This window comes from Anas acuta, chromosome 3 (genome assembly GCF_963932015.1).
Source record: "Anas acuta chromosome 3, bAnaAcu1.1, whole genome shotgun sequence".
Taxonomy (NCBI): Eukaryota; Metazoa; Chordata; class Aves; order Anseriformes; family Anatidae; genus Anas; species Anas acuta.
In genome coordinates, this window is record NC_088981.1 from 114,926,509 (window position 1) to 114,954,471 (window position 27,963).

General features: G+C 46.4%; 1 protein-coding gene, 1 long non-coding RNA gene and 8 other non-coding genes across 10 annotated transcripts; 4 read left to right on the top strand and 6 right to left on the bottom strand.

Moving 5' to 3' along the window:
- Window positions 1-950: 950 nt before the first annotated feature.
- On the top strand, window positions 951-27,439 carry LOC137854910 (uncharacterized). The gene is made up of 3 exons (XR_011095445.1): window positions 951-1,050; window positions 24,640-26,375; window positions 27,311-27,439. It is a non-coding gene; the product is annotated as an uncharacterized lncRNA (long non-coding RNA).
- LOC137854906 (gallinacin-10-like) lies at window positions 3,810-6,476 on the bottom strand. The gene is made up of 3 exons (XM_068678878.1): window positions 6,317-6,476; window positions 5,952-6,084; window positions 3,810-4,191 (listed from the first exon to the last, which is right to left on the bottom strand). The coding sequence occupies exons 1-3, from the start codon at window positions 6,372-6,374 to the stop codon at window positions 4,176-4,178; spliced, it is 207 nt and encodes a 68-aa protein (XP_068534979.1). The 5' UTR covers window positions 6,375-6,476; the 3' UTR covers window positions 3,810-4,175.
- On the bottom strand, window positions 17,371-17,442 carry TRNAW-CCA (transfer RNA tryptophan (anticodon CCA)). The gene has a single exon. It is a non-coding gene; the product is annotated as a tRNA-Trp (tRNA).
- On the top strand, window positions 18,068-18,139 carry TRNAW-CCA (transfer RNA tryptophan (anticodon CCA)). Its single transcript has one exon. It is a non-coding gene; the product is annotated as a tRNA-Trp (tRNA).
- TRNAR-ACG (transfer RNA arginine (anticodon ACG)) lies at window positions 18,715-18,787 on the top strand. Its single transcript has one exon. It is a non-coding gene; the product is annotated as a tRNA-Arg (tRNA).
- Window positions 19,633-19,705, bottom strand: TRNAR-ACG (transfer RNA arginine (anticodon ACG)). The gene has a single exon. It is a non-coding gene; the product is annotated as a tRNA-Arg (tRNA).
- Window positions 20,179-20,251, bottom strand: TRNAR-ACG (transfer RNA arginine (anticodon ACG)). Its single transcript has one exon. It is a non-coding gene; the product is annotated as a tRNA-Arg (tRNA).
- Window positions 20,681-20,753, top strand: TRNAR-ACG (transfer RNA arginine (anticodon ACG)). Its single transcript has one exon. It is a non-coding gene; the product is annotated as a tRNA-Arg (tRNA).
- Window positions 21,548-21,620, bottom strand: TRNAR-ACG (transfer RNA arginine (anticodon ACG)). The gene has a single exon. It is a non-coding gene; the product is annotated as a tRNA-Arg (tRNA).
- TRNAW-CCA (transfer RNA tryptophan (anticodon CCA)) lies at window positions 22,276-22,347 on the bottom strand. Its single transcript has one exon. It is a non-coding gene; the product is annotated as a tRNA-Trp (tRNA).
- Window positions 27,440-27,963: the final 524 nt, after the last annotated feature.

Sequence of the window (27,963 nt, forward strand, 5' to 3'; positions counted from 1 at the left end):
TGGCTGAGGCAGAAGCACAGGTTCCTAAATGGGCTGTTGCCTTCACAGTCCCATCCATGGAGATGAGAGGTACATAAAGTGAAATTATGCCCCCCCCTTTGCATTACCTCTTTTTTTTTTTTTTTTTTTTTTTTTGATTCAGGAAGGAAATCAGGAATCAGATCAGGAAGGAATCCTGTTATTTCTCCTCTGTTTTCCTCCGAGTTGGTCTTTTATGTTAAAACACTTGCACACCGTGTCTTGAAATTGTGTTTTTTTTGAGAAAGCACTGCCCAGCCCTCTGATTTCTGCTCTGTGAGCTAGGGCACAAATGCAGCCCCACAAAACAAAACACTCCGTGCAACTGCTTAAAGTTTCTCACACACACACAGCTTCATCTCTGATAGCAGAGCACCAGACAGAGGGAAAGAAAGGTGCAGTCCGTGTTCATAGAACACGGCATGCAAAAAAACAAGACCTCAAGGGTGAAGGTGCTTGCCATCACGTTGCAAAAACACGAGGCTTAATGGAGAAGGAAAATGGACTTGTGTTCTCCTTGAATAAATTTTCTCTTACCTTTTCCAGGGGTGTTGGTTTTGGGGGAGTGAGACTGCTGAGCAAACCCTGCTGGGGTCGGCATGTTACACACTATTCAATGCTTTTTGGACCCCCAAAAAACACATCAGGAGAAGGAAGGAAAGGGGGAACAGCTCCATCTTCCTCACCACTGGCTCCTCCACTGGGAGGTAGGTACACCAGGGCCATAACAGCCCCCCCAAAATTGGCTCAGGACAGGGAAAGGGATTTTGGGCGAGGTGCCTTGCTTCTTCCTTCTCCTTGGCACCAGGGGAAGGTGCTGGCAAGCAGCCCCCAGCACAAAGGGAAGGCAGTGGGGCTGCTACTGATGGGAAGCTGTCGTTCCCGAGGTGTGCATTAGGGTTAATATTTGACCTGGTAGTGAAGGAGCAGGTGGGGGAGTATGCACAGGACCTGCCCTTGTGAAAAAAGGCAAAATCATCACCCAGAAAAAGTAACTTCATCCTTTTGACTCGCCATTCCTTCAGGAACTTGGTAGGTTTGTTGTTTTTATTTTTATCTTGGGAATTTTCCACTTTTAGTCTGTTTTCTGAGCGGTAGGACAAGGGAGTGTAAATGTCTCCAGACCTGAAATAGCCTCTGCTTTTAATCACAACTGATGGGCAACTAATCTACCAGAGCAGACGGGCAAAATCAGTTTAGACAAAATCTTTTACAGCCTAGGAGTAAATAAAAAGCAGTCAGCAAGCTGAGTTTCCCCATCCCAAAGCAAGGGGCAAGGAAGAAATGTCAGCAGGAGGCACGGACACAGGCAGACACAGAGGAGGTGGCTGTGGGCGGAAGGGACAGGGTGTTCGTTCCCCTTCATGGAGCACTCGGTAGAGGCTGATCATGCATGAAACCAGGTCTCAGTGGGGGTATCCAGGCCACTGCCCCAAGTGCCTGCCCAAGATCAGCCACGGGAGCATCTCCAACCATGGAAGAGAGCTGTGAGTGGGAGAAGTCACTCATCAGCAGATTTTGGGGAAGTCCCTATGACAATCATTATTTTGAAAACCAGTCCTTCATTCAGGTGGTCAAACAAGAGGCTTTCTGAGGTCCTGTATAGCAGCTGAGGAGACTTTGTAATTTCTTTATACCATCTTATCTAAAAATAGAGATGAGTCTGTTCTGGGGAAAAAAATAATAAAGTTGTCTGAAGATTGGTTGGATATTCTGTAAGGTTATTCCAACCAGAAAAAGTACTTGAGGTGGATTCAAACATGGGATACTGCTATGTTCTTGAGCTTTTTCTGTTTGATAAGCCACAGAAATAGGTGGAATATTTAGCCCTATGGTATCATTTAACACTGACAGAGCACAGTCCCATTGCTGATGTTAATTCAGAAGGGGTCTAACCTCACGTGACAGATCCAGAGCTGGGGAAATCAAGAGGTTGTTTTTATTTCAATTATTTGTTTATTTTCCTGAATAAGAAGTCTCGTACAGTATCTTTGCAAAGTAATGGGGAAAGTTGGACGTCCTGTCCTCTTCAGGCTAACAAGACAGGATTGTTTGATGGGGAAGTTAAGACAAGAGGAAGGAAATACACAGCCGCACAGCCTCCGTGTTAATTTTACCTCTTCTGATTTCTGCATTTCCTTTGTGTTTCTGATTGGGGTTCTTTTTAAAGCGATTATATCTTCCCCTACCCACCCACCCACCATCAACCCACCTCAACCCCCCAAAAAAGGCTACAGCTGTGGGTAAAGAACAATCTCTTTAGCTGGATATTGACCCAGATTCAGAGATCAAGTAAATTGCCTAAAAGTAGGCTCCAGTGCCTGGAAAATCCTATTTATTTTATTTTTTTCTAATGCACCTGGGTGAAATCAGCCTTGTCTTGCCCCATCCTCCTTTCGGGACATAAGAAATTGACTCCAAAATAATTGACTTCTTGCTTCCATGACTAGACGTGGGGGGAGAAAAGAAATTTATTGTGAGTCTGTAACTGTAGGAGGATGCAACGAAAAAAATACCTAGGTTTTGTACTCTAACACTGTAGATCTTGTGGTTAAATCTGCGTTTTCCAAAACACAGAGAAACCATATCCAAAATATCTACTGGGGATAGTCTGACATATCCTTGAATTATGTATGGGAATTGCTTGGGTCAGTGGCCAAAAGTTGCTGGGGACTGTGCTAAAAAAAAAAAAAAAAAAAAAAAAAAAAAGTCAGTTTTGCATACACAAAGCCTTTTGCAGTGATTCTCTTTTTGTGTGTAAGTGTGTGTTGGGGGGACAGAGCTTCTTGTGAGTATTTCTTTAAAGTCTCTCCTACATTTTATACCTCCTTCTTCCTGTATGGGAAAAGGCATGGGACAACTCTCCCCTTGTAACATTCTCCAAGCCACATTTTTTCTCCCAGAAGAGTCCTTTTTAGAAGAAGGAATCTTTCCTGCCATGGTATCTGTCAGAGATTTGCTTTTCTGACTGACGGGGTGCTTAATCACTTTTTTTATTGTGTTTAATCATGTTTCCTACAGGGACCTTAAAGCCCAAGGGAGGATTTCTTCCCAGTGTCTGATCTAAACCTCCCCTCTTTTATTTTGAAGCCATTCCCCCATACCCTACCACTATCAGTCTGTGTAAACACTCGCTCTCCATCTTTTTTACAAGCCCCCTGTAAGTACTGAAAGGCCGCGGTGAGGTCTGGCTAGACCTAATACAAACTATATTAGATGGAGAAACCTGATTTTCATGAAAATCATCATTCATTGATACAACATGTATTTATACATGGCATCATTATAATAGGTGATTTTATTCCTATTACTCTTCTTAGAGTAATTTTCCTTTAATATCCTTTAATTTTCTTTTATGACCACTAATGAATACAGGTCTGATGTTTTTGAAAATAATTTATATATCATCCAAAACCTCATTTCTGTGTAGAGATAGTTCAGACCCCATCACTGTGTTTGTGCAGTCATATTTCATGTTTGCAACAGCATGAGACCTTCTTGATTGTCATTTTGTCATCCACCCACTATCAAGAGATGCCTGTACAGTTCTTCACACTCAGCTTTCAGTCTTGTCCTCCCAACAACTTTGGTAACTTTGGTCCCATTATCAAAGCTGGTTTCTGTTTTAGCTCTCACCTTTTCCAATCCACTTCAGAATATATGAAAGTTCATGGGACAATCTGTATAAAGAAATTGCTAGACTCTACAAGCCTTGATTAAAAGAAAAAACAAAACAAAACAAAACAAAACAAAACAAAAGAATTGCTGCGAGCAACAATAAGAGATCATAGTTATTGGTTTAAGAAGACATTTATTTTTGTGTGTGAATAAAATAATAATATATTTTTTGCTTCACATGCTCCAAGAGCTGCAGGAACCTGAACAGATTGAACAACCAAACATCCCTGTGAGGTAGGCTGGAATAGGTGGCCAAGGTGCCAAAGTGGCTTGTGTATTAATTAAAAGCAAAAAAAGGGAGTGACTTCAGCAAAGAAACACCTGGATCTCCAGAAGCAGTGCGCTAACAGGACGTGCCCTCTGGAAGCTTCTTGGAATGCTCATTTGCAGGTTTAGACGGAGGAGGAATCCATCAAAATCACCTCCTCAAGGCAGTGGAGACGTTGCTGGTACGAGGGCGCTGACCCAGCCCTCTCTTCTTACTCTGCCAAAATCCTGTAAGGGTACAAAGGCTCTTGTTGTTTTGCTGAAGTGGAAGCCAAGCTCAGTCTCTAAAAGACTCTAAAGTTGCTAATTACAATTACCTTTCAGAATAAATGTACTGGGTGGGTTCGGTCATGTGCTGTATCAGCCAGACCTATAAATGTGCTTTAAATACTCCAGGGCACCTCAAATGCCATTAAACACCACAATTTAGTCTACTGAGTCAAACCTGTATTTCACATATTTGTTTTCAAGTAGGTTCAACCCTCAGCTAGAAAAAAAATATAATGATGTTGTATATCAGAATATCCTGTTGGCCACTGTAGTGAATCAACACAACTGTAAATCTAACAGCATGATAGATCTTTAAGAGATATTAAAGACATTAATTAATATTAAGATATTTAATCCTGAACATTAGCATCCATTGATATCACGTATGGGATGTTCTTCCCAGAAAGAATTTCTGCAGAAAAATTACAGCTGAAACCAAACTCAGAAGGTCTTGTTCCTTTCCTAGCCCCAATTCTCCTTGGATCTGGACTAACAGATGTTTTTACAGATATTCAGGGTTGGAAATCCCCCATCTGCTCTTACAAGTCTGTTTGATACCAGTAGAAAATGTTTCCTAAAGGGAACAAGCTTTCATGGAGACAAGAGGAATCAAGTCATTGCTTTGTAAAACCAACTACTAGTTGGTTGCATCTGCACCATTTATTCTCCCAAATTCCTAAGTGAATTCCTTCCTTATCACTGATGTCACGGCAGTGAACACATCCTAATATTGGTGTGACTTGGGTTCCTTGAAACCACTGAGCCTGTTGTCTGAGCAAGCTTGTGCTAACCTAACAACTGAGGACCTCCATCTGCTGGGCAAATGCTATGAAGCTGTTCCCTGGAGCCATCTCATCGCACTCTCCTCAGTTGCTGGGGACATTTAAACCCTGACATGTCTGTAAATAACAGAATAAGGAACCCTGGAAATCTCAGAAAAATAAGGATGTGAGTCCCTAACTGTTTATTTTCTCAAAAGACACAGGAACCTTTCCTAATTTGCCAGCGAATTCAGTCTGGGATAATTGCTGCAGTGGACAATGATCATCACATGGCAATGAATTAAACAAAACTACTGTCATAACTAAAATGCCCAAGGAGTATGTTTTATCCTAAGCTAAACTGCACTCCCCAAATGCATATTTAAAATGATTTAAATCAGGGAAGCTCCAGACATTATTAGAAACTGGTCTCCAAAGTAAGAAGTGAAATATCCGTGCAATTTTTCTCCACCTATCCACAAATTCACTGATCTTCACCTAAGAAGTGCACAATTATGGGAGGAAGGAGAGATGTTTTTTGTATTTCAAATTGAATTTCTAGGTCATTTTGGAAATGAAAAGAACAGAGGGATAGAGGACATATTTTTCCCTCTGATAAGTGGAAGTACTGTGAGATATTTTCCTAATAAGCTCCTTTAAGAAGTTTTTTTTTTTTTTTTCCATCAAAATTCAAAATAAAAGAATGAATAAAAATAAAGTAAAAAATACTGAGTTATGGGAAATATTGGCTGTCCTGCACTTTTACCCTCATAAATATTTTCCATTAAAATTAACTATCTCCTTAAACACGCATATATGTGCCCCCCCTAACTCCAAATTTCTCTCAAACAAATGCCCTGCAAGACCCACAGAAACTCGCATCCTGCTCAAGGAAACAGGAGGAGAAATGGCAGGAGGAAAATGCCCCCCGACACCCCTCAGCCCTGCGGCACGTACTTGGAACAGCATTTCAGCAGCCCCCCATGGCACGATCCCGAGGCGGCGAATGTGGGTGGGCATGCCCCGGCGCGGCAGAAATTCCCCTGGCTCCTGCATGCCGCCGTGTCCGCAAAAGGTGCATCGGCAGAACCTGTGGGAAGAGGAGGATGTTAAGATCTCAGGTTTTTGTTTAAAACGGTAAGGATAAATACGCAATAAATCATTCATTTTAAGGAGGAGAGCTCTGATGAGCACAGGTGTTCTTGGGATGCTGGGCACCAGCCCAACAGCATCACATTTTGCCCATCATTGCTTTTTCTTCTACGCACGCTTTTCTGCTTTCATCCCCTTTCGTTCTTGGTGGGATTTAGCTTGCATCTCACCTGGAGCAGCCTGGAAGAGGAGGAAGAGAACAGCAAAGAGCAGGTAAAGGATCCTCATGGCTCGGCTGTGGATTGCGTGCCCGTGCGAAGCTCCTCAAAGACCGACAAGGGATGAAGTTTGTCTGAGGAAGAGGTGAGGGAAGGCAGCTGGTATTTATAGGGCCCATGAAGAGGCTGTGAAATGTTGATGGCTGAGCCCTTCGTCAATCAGTAACTTCGCCCAGCCTCCTGGCAAGCAGTTTGGCTATCCCCCTTATCGCAGGCTGCAGCGAAATGTGCAGCAAAAATGTCGCAACCTGCAGCAGTGAATTTCCACTGCCCATGTCAGCCAGTTGTGTAATGGGACCACCAGCCAAGCCCCACCAGGCTGCACCAATTCGCTCGGCTTTTGCAAACCTGTTTGCACCGAAGTCACGGGGATGGGTCGTGCAGTGTCTTGGGAGCCAGGCGCTGCCGGAGCCCAGCCCCAGCACTGCCTCTGGGTCTGTCATTTGGTAGCTAGTCACGGAGCATTTTGTCTCCCCAACCCTGTAACTGGAAGAAAGCACTGGGAAATATTTGAGTTTTGATGTGGTTTTGCTTTTATATAAGTTCCAAGGCGTCTGCAGAGAGCTGACACAAAGGTCTCTACCTCCTCTAGTTCCCACTCATATCCCACCTTGAGTGCTTTGCATTTGTCCCCTCTTTTTTCCCCTCTAATTGCCCCAAAAGGTTGGGAGAATGAGTTGGATCCATAAGAGCTGCATGGCTGATACAGATGGGCTGGCTCTCCTTGGACTGAAGGGAAGGTGATTTCCAGGTTCAGAGTGAAATGGTAGCAACAGATGGAGCCAGTGGCTGATTCTGAGTTCCCGGAGGACCTTTCAGAGCATACCTTTAGCCCTGGCAAAGCTGAGTTTGCCGTATGAGAGGTGCAGATCTGACACTGACTTTTAAAATGCTGAGTTTTGGTGAAACGGGCAGACAGAAAGCTCAGACGTGAAAGATCTTGGGCTTCACCTCAGAGCCTGATCCCAGGGACTGTGAATTTTTTGAGAAACATCATTTAGGGGATCAAAGCGCTGAAGCTTCTTCATGAAATCCTGGGCTTGGAGATGCCAAACTACCACAGCAGCTTTGCAGCCACAGCCCCTACCCCTTGTCCATACACCGTCACGCATGAATAGGTTAATTCCCATCAAAGCCCAGGCGTTCCTTCAGTTCCTACTTCTGGCATTCTGCTTCAGCGGTTTTCTTCCTTATTGCTTCATTTATTAGATTTAAGTGGAAGTTAATGGCACGTTTGTTCTAAGAAGGATCAGTATGTTGAATACATTACTGATGCCTACGTTTAACCTACGTGCCAACTAGCAAGCCAAGAAGGGTAGCAGCAAGGTGAGTTACCTGCAAACACAGAGAAGAGCAATAAGTAAACACTGATTTTGCTCTTTTGGCCATCAAATCTAATCACCAGGAACTGCCAAATACCCCAGAATGTTCTTTTTGCATACCACTGCCTTGAATATTAGCCCTTTTTGGCCAGCAACCCTCCAGATCTCCACGTTTCTAATGGAGAGGAGAGCAGGGGTCTGAGCTTTGCCACTCCTGTTTTTTCTCTTCCAGTGAGCTCTCAGTTGGTGAAGGACACCCTGTGATAACAGCTGAGACACAGACACCTGGCCTGCAACATAAACACGAAGAAACCAGCAAAATCCCACACCCACTTTTATTTTTATTTATTTATTTTTAATGGGGAAGACCTGTTGCAATGTGGGTTTTTCCCCATCTGTCTTGCATTTGGAGGGGCTGACAGCGTTGTGAGGTTTATGTTAGGGATGGGGGTTCACGTTAGGGATGAGTCAAGTTCCCTGCAGACAAAATCAGAACGTGGCAGTGGGGAAGGTGGTGACAACTCTTTGCTGCCACGTGCAGCATTTGAACACGCTCCTCTTGCTTTCAGGGCTGCACCATTTCCCACCTGTGGAACAAGCTAAATCTATTACAGAGTCAAATGCTTAAAATCTCAGGGGTGCAAATTGCCAGAATATTCATGGATCTAGCCGAAAATCCTTATTTCTTGCAGAAGGAAAGCAGCGCTCCAGGAAAGCGAGCACCATTTTAAGCCTCGCCAGCACAGGCACAGCCTGCGAATGTCATTCAGGAGGAAAATTCCACCACTTTGGCACCTAGCAAAAACAAAGACAGGTGCAAACTGGTTGCTTAAAACCAGGCCAAACCTGTATAAAACACCCGAAGAGCAGAACCATTCATGCAGCAGGGACCTGGGGCTGGGACACGATGCTGTGAGAGCGGAGCTATGCCCTGCGGCAGTCAGGGCCAGCAAGGAGCCCTGCAGAGATCTCTGTTGAACTTTAACTTCCCAACAGGAGCTAGGAGCTCCAGGAGGTGCCTGCCCCAGAGGAATCAGCCTAGGCAAATAATTCGAAGGGACTTCACTTAAAATCTTATGCAGGAATAATGCAACACAAGTAGGACATAAAGAATTTGATGAAAATATCGGTAACTAATGAGAGAAAGGGAAGAAATGCAATACTCTGAAGACATTTAGTTTTGCCTTTGAGATCAGCAAGATGGTCAGATTAACCCAGCAGAAGCTCCTTCACCTCTGCTCCAGCAGTTAAGTGAAAAGGACTTGGTGCATCCTCAGATGGAGATCTCTGGATGCTCATTAAGGGAGCAATATCTCAGACGGGTGCTCTCTCTATTTTGCTCCATTTACAGATAGGTTTAAGTTTGTAAATCCATAAGGTATGGATGGATATTTAGGTTCAATCCAATTTTGCTGAATTTTGCCCTGGCAGCACAGCTTTCCAGAGATATCATTGCAAGTAAAATCTGAATTGTTGGGCGGGAACAGCCCTTGCAAACATCATCTTGTCCTGATAAAGTCTCACACAGAGTGACCAAGTAGATTTTCCCCCCTTCTGCAAGGCAGGTATTTTTCTTTTCTTCCTTCCTTGGTTGACAAAATACCTCCAGATAAACGTAGTTCATAACAAGCACTGTATACAGTGTTGGTTGCTTTTTTCATCAATGTTTCCTCTCAAGCACAGCTTAGAAGCTAATGACTAGTAAAATGTTGGGATGGGGGTTTTTTAGGGTCTAAGAACCATTGTGCTTTTGGGAGAGGTTATTGATAAAGAGGTACATGCATCTGGGCAATGATAAGTCTTGATTTTGCCAATTTAACTATGAGTATGTATTTAAAACCACACAGGCATGTGATTATTTAGAAAAGCATATACTTGCATCCTACTAACACCAAGTTTATGCTAACACACATTTCAGTATTCTCCTTACATTCCTAATTATGGCACAAATCCTTACAGTACATGCAGAGTGATTTACATTTGTAGTGCTTCATAGTCCATTGGTCAAAAGTGAAATAAATTAACGCATTTTGATAATGCTTTGTTCTTTTTGACCTTTGAAGCTTCCAAGACTTAGAAAAAAAATTATAAAAGAACATTGACTGAGATCCTGTGTTCCTCTCATCACCATCGCTATGTGCACATAGGGCAATTTCAACCAACACACTGAGTTTTCCCTACTTTTGTAGCTGATTGTTCTACTTTTACAGTCTTTTAGGACATTATTGTTACTCAAATTGACAGCTCTCTTTCTGGCAGTGTAGGTGACCTCAGGTGCAGGGTGGTAAGAGATTTTCACTCTGCATCTCTACCTGGATGCCTTTACAGGGATCTACATCCCTTCACACGTAGGCATATAACACACAGATAGGGGAAGGAGTAGATCACACCGACCAGTCTGCAAATCCATGTATCATTATGACCACTGCCATGTCCATTTATTAACTCCCCATCGCATGAGGTGCCTTTTGGGACCATCTTGCTAAGGGAATGATGAGAATGAGGACATGAGGTCTGCTGTAGCTTCGTCCATATTAGTATAAACACTCTGCTCGATACACTTAGCTCTTGAGCAAAATACTCCCATGTATAACTTATCAGTAAAGTGTTTTATGCCACTTCACGTGGATAGATGGGGGCATATTCCTCATCCCCATCCCTGGCAGTGCCCAAGGTCAGACTGGATGGGGCTGGGGGCAGCCTGAGCTTGGGGCAGGGGTCGTGCCCATGGCAGGGGGCTGGAACAAGGCAGGGTTTAAGGTCCCTGCCAACCCAAACCATTCTGTGATTTTATAATTCTGTAAGGCTCAGAGCAAAGACCCTGGGAATGGTCCTCTATTAGAGAAATTCCTTAAACTTTCTAGAGGAAGAAAAGCATAGCAAAGAGAAAATAGATAATCCCGATGGGTGAGAGACTTCCTAGCATCATCGAAAAGGCACAGATCTGAGGTGGGCAGAAGAGGCTGGAAGCCACCTGTGCACGTAAGGTTCAAGGACGCTGACGTGCTGAGGTCTGGCAACCTGGTCAATTATTACCTATTAGCAGCCTGGCTACCCTTGTTTGCTTTGATCCCCGTTGCATACATCCTCATGTTGCAACCCCTACAGTGAGTCAGTCAAATAGACATGTACATGTTGGTGCTGAAATTTGGCATGGTGAATGCAATGTCCTCTGCGCTCCTAAAGTCTGTGCAAAAGGGAGATTCCTGGAGGCGCTGAGGATCCTGTGTGGATGGTATTGTAAGAAGTAGCCCAAAAATATTAATGTTAAGAATTAGTGTGCATTTGACTAGAAAATGAAACACCAGCAGCATTTTCATTAGGCAGTGAGTGGTGTCTAAATTCTTCTCTCCATGCAGCACCAAAGGACTGCTCCTCTGGTCTACCAGGAGGATTTCTGCTCATTTTTGCACCATTGTCATCAAAAAGAAAATCCATAGGATCTCTAGTTAGGGAGGAAGCTGCTAATGCTGTAGCCACAAGAATCAGAGTCACGTATATCAGATAGGTCAGCATGGCATCGACCTTCACCTGCACGTGTGGTTATTTTGGTGGGTAATAGACAAGCCTGTTGTGTCTGCCATGTCCAAAACCTCATTATAATCTGCTGAGGTGTGGCTAATACAGTCAGTGGAGCCTGGACAGTGATTCAGCTGACCTGTCTGTGTCTGCACTATCAGATTAAATAGTGTCAGGACATGAGCACTGAAACCTGATCATCCGTAATATTAAATTATTGGAACAGCCCTGACAGTTTTGACCTCTGCTAGCTCTCTGCCAAAAATTCCTGGGCTGTTTCAGTGATAGGTCTGGGCTAGGAGCCGTTCCAGCAGGCAGTCTGATGTGGTAACCTTGTTTTGGCAGCTAAGGCAGGTGCACGATACTATGGCCACACCACACCATAGGATCTCAGGACCTAGAAAAAGGTTCTGCTTACCTGTATAATTAGTTTTCCAATCTGTATGTGCTACTAATTATATTTTGTGCTACTAATTATATTGACTCTTTATTTATATATAAAGAGTTTACAGAGTTTTAACAAGCTGCTCCAGCAGCCACCTCCCTTCCTCCTACCCATAGCTCAGCTGTCTGCAACACCTCTTCGTTTAGCTGCTAGAATTATTTCCTGTGCTTTATTTGGGATTAATTAACTATCTTTCATGCAGATTGGCATCCTGATTAAATTATGCAGTTGCGCACCCTCTCCGTGCCTGTCTCTGCTTGGGTGCCACCGTCATGAAAGAAAAAATCACTGATGAGGTGCTTGTGAGAGGCATCTAAATCCCATGCTGGAAGTCAAGTGTCTCAGGTCTCTGCCTCCCTTCTTTGGCACGGTGAAGGATCATTACCAATCTTACAGACAACAAATCCATGGATTTAGAAAAGCTGCCTTGAAGTATAATCCCTCAAGGAACAAAGAAAACAAGCCACATGAAGGACTTCCTTAGATGAAGTAGCTATGCACTTCACTTTACCTGGTTACTTCATTTCTAGCCCCCTGGAAAGCAGCTCCCATCTCCTGAGGTCAATGTCAGAGGCAAACCGTGGTTATGCAACCCATGACGTGATCAGGTGCATAATCAATGCCCAATTAACAAATCAGTGCATTGCACAAGGTGCACGGGGGCTGGATGCAGCGTTTGCTTTCCCCTCTCCAGAGGGCCTGCATCTGCTGGGGACAGGAACAGAAAGGGGAACACCTGCCTGGGGACCAAGCCCTCCATCCTTGTGCCTTCATCACCAAAATGTGTGCTTCTCAAATGCTGTCTTAAGATCTTTCTGTGTAAAGCTGTAGCCCAGGTGAAGCAGAGAGGGATTTTACCCCTGCTGCTGGTTGCATTATGCCTCTACGTGCCCTGGAAGTGCAGAGATGGACACATGGGGATGGCTGTGGTCAGGGGATAAGCAGCGAGTGCTGACCTGGGGAGGGTTTTCTGGCACTGCAGCTAGTTTCAGTCACTTTCTTGCTGGGAATGTACACTTTGTGGGTTGAAAATAACTCAGTATAGGACTATGCTATTTCTTAGAGGTTGGGAACAGGACCCTAACCATTTCCTTGATATCTGCTGGCTCTGTCCCTTACATATCTCCTGGAGATAGACACAGATCAGCATCTATCAGCCTCTGGGAGTGCTGTGGAAATCTGCTCTCTGCCTCCTTCCTTCCTTCATCTCCCCATCCATGGATGCTGCTTCCCCACCACTTTGCCCTCTCTTTTTCTCCCTGCTCCTGCTTCCTCCCATGGGCCAAACCAACCTGATTTTCATCTCCTGAAGTTGTCAAAACACTCGAGACCATTTGCAGGGACTCAGCCCCATCACCATGGTAGCTAAGAGGGGCACTTAAAGGTCTCTGCAAAGCCACCCATGGCCATGAGCATGACACACTCCCCTGAGCATGACTTTGCTGAGAAACCAAGCCTTCAGCAGCACCTCAACCCCCCGCCTAGGATGGGATTCCTCCTGGGTAATGAGCCCAGACGCCAGCAGGCGATGGATGACCTTTGGAAGGCCAGGGTTTGCTAGCAGCAGGCAGGACTGCATTGCTCAAGAGCCCCCCCGTGCAGCTTGCACGCCCACATCTTTGCTGGTAAGGCACGGTTTCACCCACCCTCATCTCTGCCCCTTCAGAGGGGCACTGCACACAGCTTCGTGGGCATTGGTACAAAGAGCACGCGTAGGTGTTTGGCTCTGGTATGGAATTACAGGAAAATTAATGAAAAAAAAACGTCTCTTACAGAAAAAAAAAAATAATGCAATGCCTCTTCACAGCCCCACAGATCACTGCTCCTCAGGTGGGACCGGCAAGGCAAAGTCCTCTGAACTGCCTTTGCTCTTGCTCAGATCTGGATCTACCATGTGCATCATCTTTTCTCCTGTTTACTTTAATGCTTCACTGACGATGGCTCTGATATCTTCTGTTCCCTACCCAGCATGCTGGGAAAGGTGGTAAGGAAGTATTTGAATAGTCTTCTGCTTTCCTTCACACATTGGTGAGGTCCATGGACATCTCCTTCCTGCCAGCTGAATGAAGGCTCCTTGCTCCTGAGCTGGTAATTCTGAATTTGTTTTCTGAACACCTCTTTCAGGTGAGCATAATAATGCAAGAAAGAGCATCTGAGAAAATAATAAATAGAAAGCTTCTGAAATTAAAAAGAATTTCTTTGTCATTTTGGCTGGTCATTTTGGAAATCCATGGAAAACAAGGCAGGTATTTCTGAGCAGCTAGGGCTGCAAAATCATCATCAATCCAGAAATTCAGCTGAATGCATCATCCCTATGACCAGTGGTGGCTGGGTGAATGTTGTGTTGAATGCTTTGGTCTATGGCTATTCCAATAACTCATCATGGAAACAGAAGTCCTTGTGAATATGCCTGTTATCAAATGGGCAGAGAAACTTGGAAATCTTGGGGCACTGTGAGCAGGGGACAAACAAAAACATACAGGAAAGCATTGTTTGGAACATCTTCATCCCCAGAGCTGAATGTGGCAACCAGCTCTTCACCTTCCCAACTGAGCTTACTGCAAAGTATGAGACTTAAACCAGTATTTTATTTGGCCTGTTCAGGGAAAGCGAGAGACCCAAAGCTTGGGATTTGGATCACTCCTCCATTGCTTCTCCATCAGTATTCAGATGCTAAGGAAAGAAGAGGCTTTAGAAGCTTTTAGTGACACTATTCCCAGGAGTTGGCCTCCATCCGAAATCAGGAGGATCTTTGTCCTTGAAGAGGTCCAGCACAACAAAATTGACCAGACCTTGACCGCCAACAGGGAGATTTGACCTTGCCCTCAACTCAAACGTGTGTCTTCAGTCAACAGAGCAGAGGGAAATGAAAATGAAACTTCAACTTCCAGTGCAGTTATGGGGTCATGATGGAAGTGAGAATAGCCCCTTGACAAAAAAGTGGCACAGATACTTATACAAGTGTAAAAAATCCTTGCTGCCTATTTCAAGTTTCTATGCTATCATTTTTGCCAGACAAAGAAAATCCAGAGCTGAACCCAATCTAGTACTGGAAGCAGGGGTCCCAAGTCAGGAAAGTTGGACTTGTGCTCGCAGGCTTCACATACAACTCCGGCCAAGCTCGTTGAATATCAATATTTAGAACAAACTGTTTTGTAATAGCAAACCTCAGTAGGAATGATCATGATTTTCTGAGAACTGGATTTGCATTGGAAAATGAAGATTTAACCTGAAACAGCATTTGGTACAAGGGTTTACATTTTTATAGAATATTCGTAAGCTTTTTCACCTCACACTTTCCCATCAGATATTGCCTTAAAGATTTCCTTGTTCATTCAAGACAGAGAGCTTTAGCTAGAAAATTCAAAGAGCCTTAATATTATTTAATAATTAAGTTATTAAGTAACCAATAATTCCTTTTCTTGCATGGGAGACCCCAAGTTCTCCTGCTTGATAAACCATCCCCTTGATTAAGCATCATCACCAACCAGCTCTTGCTTAAACAGGGACTCAGATCACTTTTATTTTTTAAACAAAGACTTTAAAAAGTCTTAAAAGCAGCCAGAATGTACAGGGTTTTGCATGTACAGGTTCCAGCTCTGCCACTCTCTCTATGGCATAGCTATATGGAGACCATCCACAGCTAGGTGCCATCTCCGCAGCCTTTGTGTGTTTTCCTTGCTCATTTGTTCTTGGAAGAGCCAGGGACATAAAAGAGCAGTGAGGTAGCGACATCTGCAGGGCAGCCACCAAGAAATTCTCACCCAACCCATCGGTGACACACCGATAGCTTTGGGACATGGAGCAGGGGGCCTTCAGGTCCAGGTTCATCAGAAAAATGAGAATGGGAGTCACAGGAGGGTGCACACTCCAGGTTTTTGGCACAGGGATAGGAACAGTGGAGACACTCAGAAGGAGCTTGCCATCCTTGTTTCATCAGATTCATGTGTCTTTTGCCTGTGGATGGGATTCCCAAGCAATGTCAGGCTTGGTGCAGCCCCGGGGTGTTCACAAGAGGTTAGAGGGGACACAAGCAGGTAGAGGACTGAAACTAATCAAAGAGGCTTTCCATGCCATATAACATCATGCTCAGCAATAAAATGGGAAAAAATGGGGCTTAGGGAATAGCCATCTTTTGCTCAGGAACTAGCTGGGCATCAGTCTACAGCAATGAGTGATCGTCTTGCTTCACTCCATTGTCTTTCTCTCTTCTTCCACTCTTTATTCACTTATTAAACATTTTTTTTTATCTCAATCCACATTTTTTCTTGTTTTTACTCTTTCTTTCCTCTTCTTCCACCCTTTGGGGGCAGTAGGGAAGTGAGTGAATGGCTGTGTGGTGTTTCGCTGCCTACCAGGGCTAACTCATAATGCCTTTTTGGGACAACCCATCTGCCAGATTGCCTTGGTTGATCTTCCTCCCTGGCTAAAGAGCATTTTCGTGCCTATATGAACTTTTGAAGATGTTAGTCCAGTATTATGATCTGTCCAAAACACCAGGAATATTCCTGAGTTCATTAGGGATGTGAGCTCAAGACTACATTGTTAGGTGAATCCTACACTTGTGTTGTCCTCAGGGACTTTGGGGTCAATGTTCTCTGTGTGCAGGACACACAACTGTCAGACTTCGCTTCCTGCTAAATGCCTGATCCTGGCACAGACAGAGCAGCCTGGACCTGCTGTGGATGCTGGGGAATTTACTGTTTTCATTTTCTCTCTACCCTTTGTTATCTGTCTCAGGGCTCCTTTGTCTCTTTTCATTGTGTTCCCTGTTTATGCCTTTAAAGGTCACCTTTAATGAGCCATTAACAGACTTCAGCTGTTTTTAATGAATTATAACTATGGGTATGTTTTCCAACAGCTTCACATCTTCTGTTTTTCTAGCCCTCTATCCAGGGTTTTTTTTCCAGCCCTTTGTCCACCTCATCAAGAAGTGCGTGGGGGACCAGGAGGAGAGTAAGCAGAGATTTGCCCTTCCTGATGACTAGTCCAAAATAGCTAGGTTTTGTTTCTTCACAGCCAAATGTTTCAACAGAGTCAACAGAAAGACACAATCAAAAGAAAAATACAGTGGAGCAAGTCCAGTGACAGCCACCAAGGTGGTGGGGGACTTGGACACCTGACATACGGGGTGAAACAGAGAGAGTTGTTTTTTTCACTGAAAAGATGGGAGGCAAAAAATACAAATTGTAGCCACAAGTCAGATTCCTATAAGGTGTCAAGGCCACAAATGCCAGTGCTGCAATGTTAACATGTCCTGCCAAGGATCAGGAGTCTGCATGCTGGGCTTGGGGGTATTCAAGGAAAGGTTGGATGTGGTGCTTAGGGACATGGTTTAGTGGGTGACATTGGTGGTAGGGGGATGGTTGGACCAGATGATCTTGGAGGGCTTTTCCAACCTTAATGATTCTGTGATTCTGTAATTCTTTTTGTAAATGCCCTCATCTGGAGGCAAATGCACTTGTCCTTGTGGAGGGTTATCAGGGCCAGGAGAAGCAGTGCTGAGACACAGCACCACGGCTGGGATGTCCAACAGATATAGGTTGAGGGAAGGCTGAAGCTACCCAAATACTTCCTAACACCTGGCCAGCAAGGACAGACCTCTGCCACAGCTCATTTGCTGCCCTCCACCAGGGCTGTGGGATATGGACCAGGAGGGCAAAACAAGCTGTCTGTGGGATGCCCATCCCAAATCACCACCCCACCGCAGTGGGACAGGCTGACCCCGGTGTGATTTGAACACACAGCCTTCTGATCTGGAGTCAGACGCGCTACCATTGCGCCACGAGGTCAGGGATGAGGGGTGTCCCCCTCAAACCTCATCCTATGCATCTGGTTTTATGGCCAAAGGATGCTCCTTTAGGGAAGAGGATTTTTGATCTGATAAAGGAGTGGGAGCATCATTGCCAGCTGATCTGTTAAACCTGGAAGGAGGGCTTTAAATGAGGAAGGAGATGAGAATATGACACGACCACTGCCCAGAGCATCCCTGTAGGGCCTCTCCCAGGAGAAATGTGGTGTCTCCTGCAGACCCAGTGGGGTAGCTCTGCTGCTGCCCCAAAAAAGGCTGTCCCAGACCAACTGATCAGCACGACAGGATCTTGTAACACCAAAATCTCTTCTCGCATACACCAAATAGGGTGGAAGGCGGCATCAAAGCCAGGTGACCCTGGACTCAGCCCACCCCACAGCTCCTGGGAGCTCTGTGCGCAGCCACCTGGCTCAGAGCCCTCATATTGATTCCCGTGCAAATGTCCTCCAGCAATTGGGATTTCTCAGGAGGGTGGAAGACCTATCAGAGAGGTAGGGGCAGCTTTTCAAAGGGATGCTCGGGCACCGTGCCCGTGGTCACCTCAGGGAGGACACCGGCACTGCCCCAGCCTCATGATGAGCCAGGGAGCCCCAGCCCAGCACCCTGACCTCGTGGCGCAAGGGCAGCGCGTCTGACTCCAGATCAGAAGGTTGTGTGTTCGAATCACATCGGGGTCAGCCCTGGGCAACGCTCCTCACCCTCTCTATTGCCTCCGCTTTTAGGGACGCCTGCTTAGCCCAGGAGGGCGATGTCCCTGAGGGCAGCGGGGAGAGGTGGCTGGGCAGTGGGATGAAACCCAGTGCCTCCTCTTCACCAAGATTGCAGGGGAGGATGTGGGGGGCTCTGGACTGCTCAGCTTTACCTCAGAGACTCCATGAACAGTGTGGGGGCCCAAAAAACATGTCCACATGCAACAAGGGTGTAAAGACAGCTATGAAGAGTCCGCAAGGGCAGACCAGACCCATCCTGGCCAACGTGGCAGGTTTCTTTGAGAGGTGACTTCTGCAGCAGGCAGGAGGGGACAGGGGAACCTGCATTCTCTTCACCTCTCACAGGATGGCCCCACAACGGCACAGCCTTGAAGCAGAACCATGAGGTGTCCAGACAGGGTCATGGACAGCAGCTGGGTGCCCAGCAGACATTCTGCCCTGCTTGGGGTGATGCTGAGGGACTTGGTGACGGGCACCGAGGGGGTTTTACACCATGAGGGACATGGGCGGCCCAGAGGGGGCACAGGGCTGGTGAAGGGCCAGGGCCAGTGGCGCAATGGACAACGCGCCTGACTACGGATCAGGAGACTGCAGGTTCGACTCCTGCCTGGCTCGGCACTTTTACTCTGCTCGTGGTCCCCCTGCTCCATCCATCAGGGTCTTTCTCCTGCTGCCTCTCGTCCGGCCTTGTGGGCTTCTTCTCTGCAGGGTAAGAGCAACGTGGTGGCCTTCTGCCCTGCAGGCCCTTATGGCAGAGCTGGGCATCCCAAAAGGAGAAGAGCTGGGCCCAAGGGACACCACAACAAATCCCACAGTAAAATGAAGATCCCTCCTTAACTCTTCCCCTTCAGGCTGAACTGACGCAGCACACACTTTGTTCTGGTAGATGACATGCTCCAGCCCCCATCTGCCTTTCCAGATCACCTTAGACTTGCTGCATTTGTCAGCACCTTGCCAAGTCCTGCTTGCAGCACCGATGGGACCCACGAGGAGCACGGGGAGGCCACCTGCCAACAGGGACACCCCAAGTTCAAACCTGGTGTGACTTAGCCACCAGCCTCACCTGGGTGCCAGTGTGCTGCCCTTGTACCACCAGGTCTGGATGCAAGCACCCAAGCATATCAGAGCCCTCACCCCTTGCCCACAGTTACTCGTTAGCCTTCAGCTATTTTTTGCTCAGCGGTGCTCAGTGGGAAAGTGGAGCTCATGATGAAAACAGAGACTCAGAGACCTCAGCAGAAATTCTGTCATCCCACAGTCCCAGCAAATCACTTTGCCTGGCCTAAAGTGCCCTGAGGAGTGGTTGCTCTGTAAGCACATGGCACTTACAGCTTTGACATGATAAGTTACAAGATGATGCTCCCATGGTACCAACACCAGAGAGATGGGCAAAAAGCCTGAAGGACCTCAGGAGCAGAGCTGTCCCATTGCACCTCCAGGACAGCCAGGCCTTCTCAGGGCGAGCCAGGCAGGAGTCGAACCTGCAGTCTCCTGATCCGTAGTCAGGCGCGTTGTCCATTGCGCCACTGGCCCTTGCTCCCAGCTCAAATTGGGCCCCCACCGTCTTTTCTGCACTGCCTGTTGGAGACTGGAGGGAACTGGGAAGACCTCACCTCCTGGTTACTTCCATCCCCATTCATGACGGCCTTGCCTTACCCCCCTCTGAGGGTAAGGGCAGCATCCATCCTGTTGTGGTGTCTGTGCTGAGTCCTCCTAAAAGTTTGCTTTTAGTTCTCACTGCTCCAGTCTGTTAGCAGTAAGTACTAAATTACATTAATCTCCCTTGTGCTGAATCTGTTTTGCTTGGGATGGTAATCCATGAGTGATATCCCTGTCCTTATCTCAACCCACAAACCTTTTATTTTCATTGCATTTTCTACCCTTGTTCTTGTCGTGGGGGAGAAGCCCAGAGAAAAGAGAGAAAAGCCAGGAGAAGGCAGACCACGAAGGAGAAAGCAGTGCCTGTCACCATCATCACGGCCAGGATATGGAGAAAAGGAAAATGCCGAGCCAGGCAGGAGTCGAACCTGCAGTCTCCTGATCCGTAGTCAGGCGCGTTATCCATTGCGCCACTGGCCCTGGTCTTGCTGGGGTCCTGGGACCCCCATCTCTGCAGGGGCTCTGCAGGGGGCTGGGGATGGGATGGGGCTCAGGGAGAGCCAGTTGGCCCCTACTGAGCACTGCTGAGTGAAAGCTAGCTGAAGGCTGATGAGTAACTGTGGGCAAGAGGAGCCTGGAAAACAGGGTGAGACGTTGTGTTTGAGGGGTTATGGTCAGGGAGTGAGATGGGACAATGCCATGCAGTACTGCAGGCTGGGTGACTGAAATCCCTGGTCCTGGAGAAGAACCACTTGGACAGGAGCCAGCAGTGTGTCCTTTCACCTCTGAAGGCCAACTCCATGTTGGAATGGGATGTTAAGAGCAGTGACCCCAATTCCCTCCACCCACCACCAACACACCCAGGTGGTGCAGCAAGCACGGTGGGGGCCCAATTTGGGCTGGGGGCAAGGGCCAGTGGCGCAATGGACAACGCGCCTGACTACGGATCAGGAGACTGCAGGTTCGACTCCTGCCTGGCTCGCCCTGAGAAGGCCTGGCTGCCCTGGAGGTGCAAGGGGGCAGCTCTGCTCCTGAGGTCCTTCCTCCTTCAGGCTTTTTTGCCCATCTCTCTGGCATCAGTATCATGGGAGCATCATCTTGTAACTTATTGTGTCAAAACTGTGAGTGTGTGACCTGCTTCAAGAACCACCACTCCTCAGGACACTTAAGGCCTAGAAAGGTGACTTTCTGGGAGTGTGGGATGCTGACACTGATGCTGTTGAATATCTTCACTGACGTACTCAGGAATGGGGTGGGATGAGCTCATGACTGACACCAACGGGGACGACTGTCATTCACAGTGACCTGGACAGGGTGAAGGAGTTCAGCAAAGGTAAACGCAATGCCCTGCACATGGAATGGGACAATGCCATGCAGTACTGCAGGCTGGGTGGCTGTCCGAAAACCCTGGACTTGTGGGGTCCTGGTGAAGAACCACTTGGACAGGAGCCAGCGGCATGTCCCTTCACCTCTGAAATCCATGCTGGGCTGGGCAGTTAAAGGCAGTGCCCCCAGGTCAAGATGAGGTGTTATTGATCCCTTACAGCACTTCTGAGACCATTTTGGAGCATTGTGTCTGTGCCTTGAGTCTACCTTCATGTTTTCCCCTATTTTTCTGCACCTCTTTGAACTTTCCCCTAATGAATGCTTTTTGAAGCCCCTATCACAGGGATTAACAACACCCTGCAGAGAAGAAGCCTATGAGGCTGGACGAGAGGCAGCAGGAGAAAGACCCTGATGGATGGAGCAGGGGGACCACGAGCAGAGTAAAAGTGCCGAGCCAGGCAGGAGTCGAACCTGCAGTCTCCTGATCCGTAGTCAGGCGCGTTGTCCATTGCGCCACTGGCCCCAGCCCTTTGCCAGCCCTGTGCCCCCTCTGGGCCGCCCATGTCCCTCATGGTGTAAAACCCCCTCGGTGCCCGTCACCAAGTCCCTCAGCATCACCCCAAGCAGGGCAGAATGTCTGCTGGGCACCCAGCTGCTGTCCATGACCCTGTCTGGACACCTCATGGTTCTGCTTCAAGGCTGTGTCGTTGTGGGACCATCCTGTGAGAGGTGAAGAGAATGCAGGTTCCCCTGTCCCCTCCTGTCTGCTACAGAAGTCACCTCTCAAAGAAACCTGCCACATTGGCCAGGATGGGTCTGCCCTTAGGAGATCCTTGTGGACTCTTCGTAGTTGTCTTTACACCCTTACTGCGTGTGGACACAGTTTTTGGGACCCCACGCTGTTCATGGAGTCTCTGAGGTAAAGCCTAGAGCTCCCCACATCCTCCCCCTTAATCCTGGTGAAGAGGAGGCACTGGGATAAAACCACTTCTCCCACTGCCCTCCTTGGGGACAGTGCCCTCAGCCCCTCAGAAGTGCCCGGCCCTGCCAGTGCTGCCCCACGCTGCTCTGCCAGGCCAGCACGGGTTGCCCAGGAGTTAGGGGAGACGTCCCCCTGTGCCAAGCAGGCATCCCTAAAAGCGGAGGCAATAGAGAGGGTGAGGAGCGTTGCCCAGGGCTGACCCCGATGTGATTCGAACACACAACCTTCTGATCTGGAGTCAGACGCGCTGCCCTTGCGCCACGAGGTCAGGGCGCTGGGCTGGGGCTCCCTGGCTCATCATGAGGTTGGGGTGGTGCCGGTGTCCTCCCTGAGGTGACCATGGGCAGAGTGACCTGGTGGTGCCATGGACAACACCTGGCTGGGGTCAGGAGACTGCAAGGCTGACTCTTGCCTGTTTTGACCTAATATCATGCCCATGACCTTGCCGTGGTGGAAGTGGTGGGGATCCAGCTGTCCTGGTGTTCCTCTGGAAGTGGTGGGGAACCCAACCTGGGCTTTGCCTTGGCTCTACCTCACTCCCTTTCTTTGTCTTGTCTTCTGCCAACAATATGACCTTTTTCTATCAGAAAGTCATCAGGCATTTTTCTCAAAAATAGCAAGTGCAACATCCTTTTCATAAGTCCTGTTTCATCTGAACCTCCTTCGAGACTGGATAGAGGCAGGGCAGCAGCACTTCTGTCTTTCCAAACCCCATACCTTTCCTCTTTCAAAGTGTGGTGTTTCCTGTCCAACCCATCTTTATTTGGCACCACTTTCATCATTTCCCTTCACTCTGCCTTCAGCCTAATGTCACAAATTCTGACATGTTTGCAGTCAGTTCTTACTTGCCAAGAACTCATGCTAACACCATTCAAATGAAATCTCTGACACAGCTACTAGTATTTATTTTTCTTTCTAAAGAAAATAAACCATTTGAGTGTAAAAGTTTTGATGCAGTGCAGTATTTATCACAGCTATTAAGAATGAACTCTTTCAGTAAATCCTTGATGGATGAAGATAAAATAATGAGAGAAAGGTCATAAAAGCAAATAAAAATTAACCCCAAATTTACTGGAATGTTTTAAGTGATAGTTCAATAGACATAAATTTTCTACAAAGGATATAGTTATCTAACTATGCTTAAAGCAGTTTGCTTGACTTGTACAGTCAATGAGTTTCTTGTCCACAGTCTATATGTACTGTGTATAAATGCAGTAGATAAAGAATATTATTTTGGAGGAAAAGACCGCTGCTGAATTTTATTGTATTTCTATTAGCGGATAATTGTGGGGGAGCAAATCCCAGCATTCTCACCTGGGCTAATCCTAGAATCATTAGGGTTGGAAAAGACCTCCAGGATCTCGTCCAAATGGTAGGGTACAAGTCTACATGGAAATGCTCTTATATGAAAAAAAATAAATCTGAGCAAAACGCTGTCTGAAACCCTTTCTATCTGAGTTTTTGAAAATGAGATTTGTTTTTAAATGAAGTAACTGGCATCATGTGGTGACCATTTCCGACTGTGAAAGGTATCATTGATTGGCAAGGCACGAAGTGCTAGGGGAACATCTGCTGGGGTGGGATACTGCCTTAGACATCTGAATGAGCCTGCAAGGAAGGTGTCTACCTGTGCACTGAGCAGCATATCTCCCATTATTACTGTAGTTACATGGTTTTATGAAATTGTATGCTATATAAAGTTATATAAAGCTATAACGAGTTCAGATTCTAGTTGTATATTTGTCCTGAACGTGGGGAACTCACTCCACCAAGCTCGGTGTCTGAAACCAAATCTCTTTCCTGCTCTCCAGACCTATTAACGATCATCAGATGTTTCCTCTAAATTAGCAACACAGACGGCAGGAGGCGTGCAGCTGCCCGTCAGCCTGATCAAGCCCTACCCAGGACCTTTTCCATCTCTTCCCACTCAAGCCTCCCACAAGAGGGAGCCATGAGCTAGCTCATGGGCTCCACCAGCCGCAGATCCAGGCAGGAGATGCTTTTTTGCTCAGTGAACGAGCATCCTTCCCCAGGCCAGGCTGGAAATTCAGCTTATTTTTCCAAATATTTACCAAAATTGCCAAATCCAAAGAGGATTTTTTTTTCCCCCAGGATAAAAATTATGGTCATAATTTGAAGGGGATCATGATCGTACAAAAGCTTATAGCCTGACAGTGAGCACATTCACGTGCAATGGGTGGAAGTGATAGAGAAGGATTTTGAATGTTAGAATGTTAGATCATTAGAAAAGCACTCCTCTTCTAGCAGATGATCAACATGCTTGAGGTATTGTATTTCTCCTTCATTTCCCATGGGAAAAAAAAAGAAAAAAGTAAAAAAAAAAAAAAAAAGTAAAGTAAAATAAATAAAATAAAATAAAATAAAATATAAAATAAAATAAAATAAAATAAAATAAAATAAAATAAAATAAAATAAAATAAAATAAAATAAAATAAAATAAAAAATAAAATAAAATAAATAAAATAAAAGGTAAATGCTTCTATTCCTTAACTAAGCAGAACATTGACTTTTTTTTTTTTTCCCCAATTTTAAAAATAAGTTTGCAGAACTGGAAGTCTGGATTCCAGTTCCAGCCTGATGAAATACAATGTTGGATCTTGTCTGAGAGCTGAGATGTTCCCTTCCACTAGAATCCAAGACAGCTGACATTTCCCCATCAGTGCCTTGTTTCATCCATTTCTCTCTGCAAGGGACCCAGACAGACCTCCTGCCACATGGCTGCCCAGGAGATCCAATGGCGCCTGCGAATCTGAACTGAAAAGCTAAGAAAGAAGCCAGAAAGGCAGAGAACAATGCACATTAACGGAGGGGAAGGCTGCTATTGTTGACAGTGAGGCCGCTGGGTCAGAACAACATCCATAAATATCACGTGCAGGAACAGGCTCAAGTAGGTGGCACTGTTTTATAAAATAAACCACACCAAACTAAACCAAAATAAAATAAAACAAAACAAAACAAAACCCACAACATTTAATTTGTCAACAGAAAAGTGACAAAGCATTTCCTCAGGACACCTTGGAGCAGTCAGTGGGCAAACACCTGCTTCTGGCTTATGGGCATCCCTAAAGCACTGGGTGCTGGGGAAGGGACCAGCACGAGCATGCTCTGGTTGAACAGCTTCAGCAACAGCTACAGCACCCTGCGGTGCTAACCACCTCCAACACGTCAAGATTTTGCTCTGTAAGTAGCAAAATTCTGTTTTTAACAATACAGCAAGTTCCAGAAAATGAAGTCCTGGTAGCCAGACCACAAACCAAGCCAGCTAATTGCAGGCTGCTCTAACATCTTGCTCTGGGCATGAGGAAGCAACACCTGGGAGAACAGTGGTACACGCTGACTCCTCCCTGGGAAGACTATTTGCCATTTTCTGCATGATTTCACCTAAATGCATCATAAAACCAAACAAGCTTTGCCAAGAAAGGTTGGTGCATTCTGACTGACATATGTTTTCCATATGATGCTCAACACTTCCAGGCTGAATCCAAGTGTAAACCCCTGAACCTTAAGTAATCTGCAGCTTGCCTTACTGACCTGCTGCTCTACGTCTGAAGTGTAAGTTCTTCTCAGTTCTTCTTCATTCTGCTGGAGTTCATCGCTTGCTCCAAATGAAACAAGAGTGGAGATGGGAAGTGCCCTGTGAAGTGTGCTGGCTTGACCTGGATAGGTTAATTCACCATCTGGGTGTTTTCCAAGGTGTCTGAGAGCAAAATGAGGAAGCACAGGATCCAGGAGACATGATTATCTGTCAAGATCTTCACTTTCTTGTGCATTTCACCATTTTTCACATCTTCAGATTGCTCTGCTCGTCTTGATTTTCCAGGATTTCCAAGATAAACCAGGGAGGGTGCAAGGCAACCACCGCTGTTGTTTCAAGGAAAGGGTCCAAGATGTCCTGAATGAGTTAGGAGACTAGGAGAATATTAAATAGTGCTTACACAACTGTATGTATGTGCTTACATCTCGGTGTCTTAATCTATGGGAGGTGTAGCTACCTCTCGGCTTGCTTTTGTGCCCCTCTGCCATTGTTCGGGTTTAGCAGCGTGCAGCGGTCAAGCTGTACTTGTGGCTCCGTGGCCTGCCTTCTACCCTCACCACTGCCAAGGTCCCTGGACAGCCAGCTCTGTTCCCACAGCCCTATAAAGCTGGAGTGCTCCCTCCTGCCCTGCTCCACACTGCTGGTGCTGTGGTCCTGTCCCCTGCAGCTGGGACCTTCTACCATGAAGATCTTCTCCTGCCTCGTGGCTGTTCTCCTCTTCCTCTTCCAGGCTGCTCCAGGTAAGGGGCAAGACCCAGGTGGGGTCTGCATTTATGAGGTCAGAGTCTTGTTGCTGCTCCTTTTAGAGATGTTCCCTATTTCTTAGTCCTGGAACTGAAGGGAAAGATGAAGTCAAAGTGACCAGATACCGAACCAGAATTTTCTGATGGAAGGCACGGGTTAAACCACAACGGGGTTGCTGGCTTTTCAAAACTCCTTGAAGTTTCTTTATGGCGTTTGGTGGCACTGCTGGAAGAAGGCACCACGGAAATGATCTGTCTCTTCATAACCCAGGGTCACAAGTCCTCTCCTTTATGTACTGTAGGAAAGGGATAGAAGCATTACCTTGTATTACTCAGGTTGAACTACACCAGAGAAGTTTGCGTTGGCTCTGTGAATATCCTGGCTCCCCTTCCTCAGCCCTTCTGTTGCACCAATTCATTTACTGATTCTGCTTTTAGCCTAACTTTTCTTCATATTTAAGGAAATTCCCCCTTCTTAGGGTAAAGCTTTCAAAAAAAAAAAAAAAATAAAAAAAATAAAGGAAGGAACTGGGCAAATCTGCTGTCCCTTGTAACTGGACCAGATCCCAACACTGGGTGTTGTGTAAGGTGTAGGTACATCTCAGGGTATACAAGCACCTTGCTGTCCCCTCCATGACCAACCTGTAGCACTGCAGTCCCAGAACTAAGGGCTACCCACTAAGGGATAGGATATGATCAAGGTCAGGATATGATCCGAAACAACAGCTATCTTTTTCTCTGGTTGTACAAAGGCCTTCCTTGGAGTCCTGTGAGGACCACGAGGCTTCTCAGAAATTTTGGAGAATCTGTCTTGTGCTTTTGGGGTATTTGTATCAGACCCCTAATAGGGGTCCATGGGGTTTCAGCTGGAGGAAGACCATGGGAAATGGACTGATCCTGCAGCACAACTGGGAATGCCGTTCTTCCCGTAGGTCTCGGCTTGCCCAAGGACACCTTACGTTGTGTTCGCTACCACGGTTTCTGCTTCCAACCGAAAGCCTGCCCACCGCCGTTTGCTGCATTCGGAACTTGCTCTCAACGTCAGAAAACCTGCTGCATAGGTAGGTGTGGAAACCCTGCCTGGGCAGGCAGCATTTGGAGAGGAGATTAGCTGGGGGCCCGCTGACTGCATCCACACGGCTGGGTTTAACAGGCCCCAGCTGACCTCTTCCTCATAAATTTCTCTAATCCTTTCTGGACTTGCTTATTTTGGAGCCCCTCATTAGTCAATGAATATCATTACGTCTATATATGCTTTATATCCAGCTGTGCTGATATGACCTAAGGTTCATCCAGCATCCTGTATCTGACCATGGCCAGAGGTGGATGCTCCTCTACAGTTAGTTTGTGTGGCTGCAAAATGAGAATAATGAGCACCACAAGGGTATAATTACACTTTCCCATTCTTTCTCCTGGCTTTTGTGAATTTGCAGCTCAGGACTTTTAGATCTAGGCACCCTCATGTTTAGAAGTCTTTACTGGATTTCTTCTCCTAATTACAAATTTCTTCTGTGTGTTCTAAAACCTCTTCCTTCCTGATTTTATTCTGTACCACAAATGGAACAAATAGTCATTCTGCAACCAT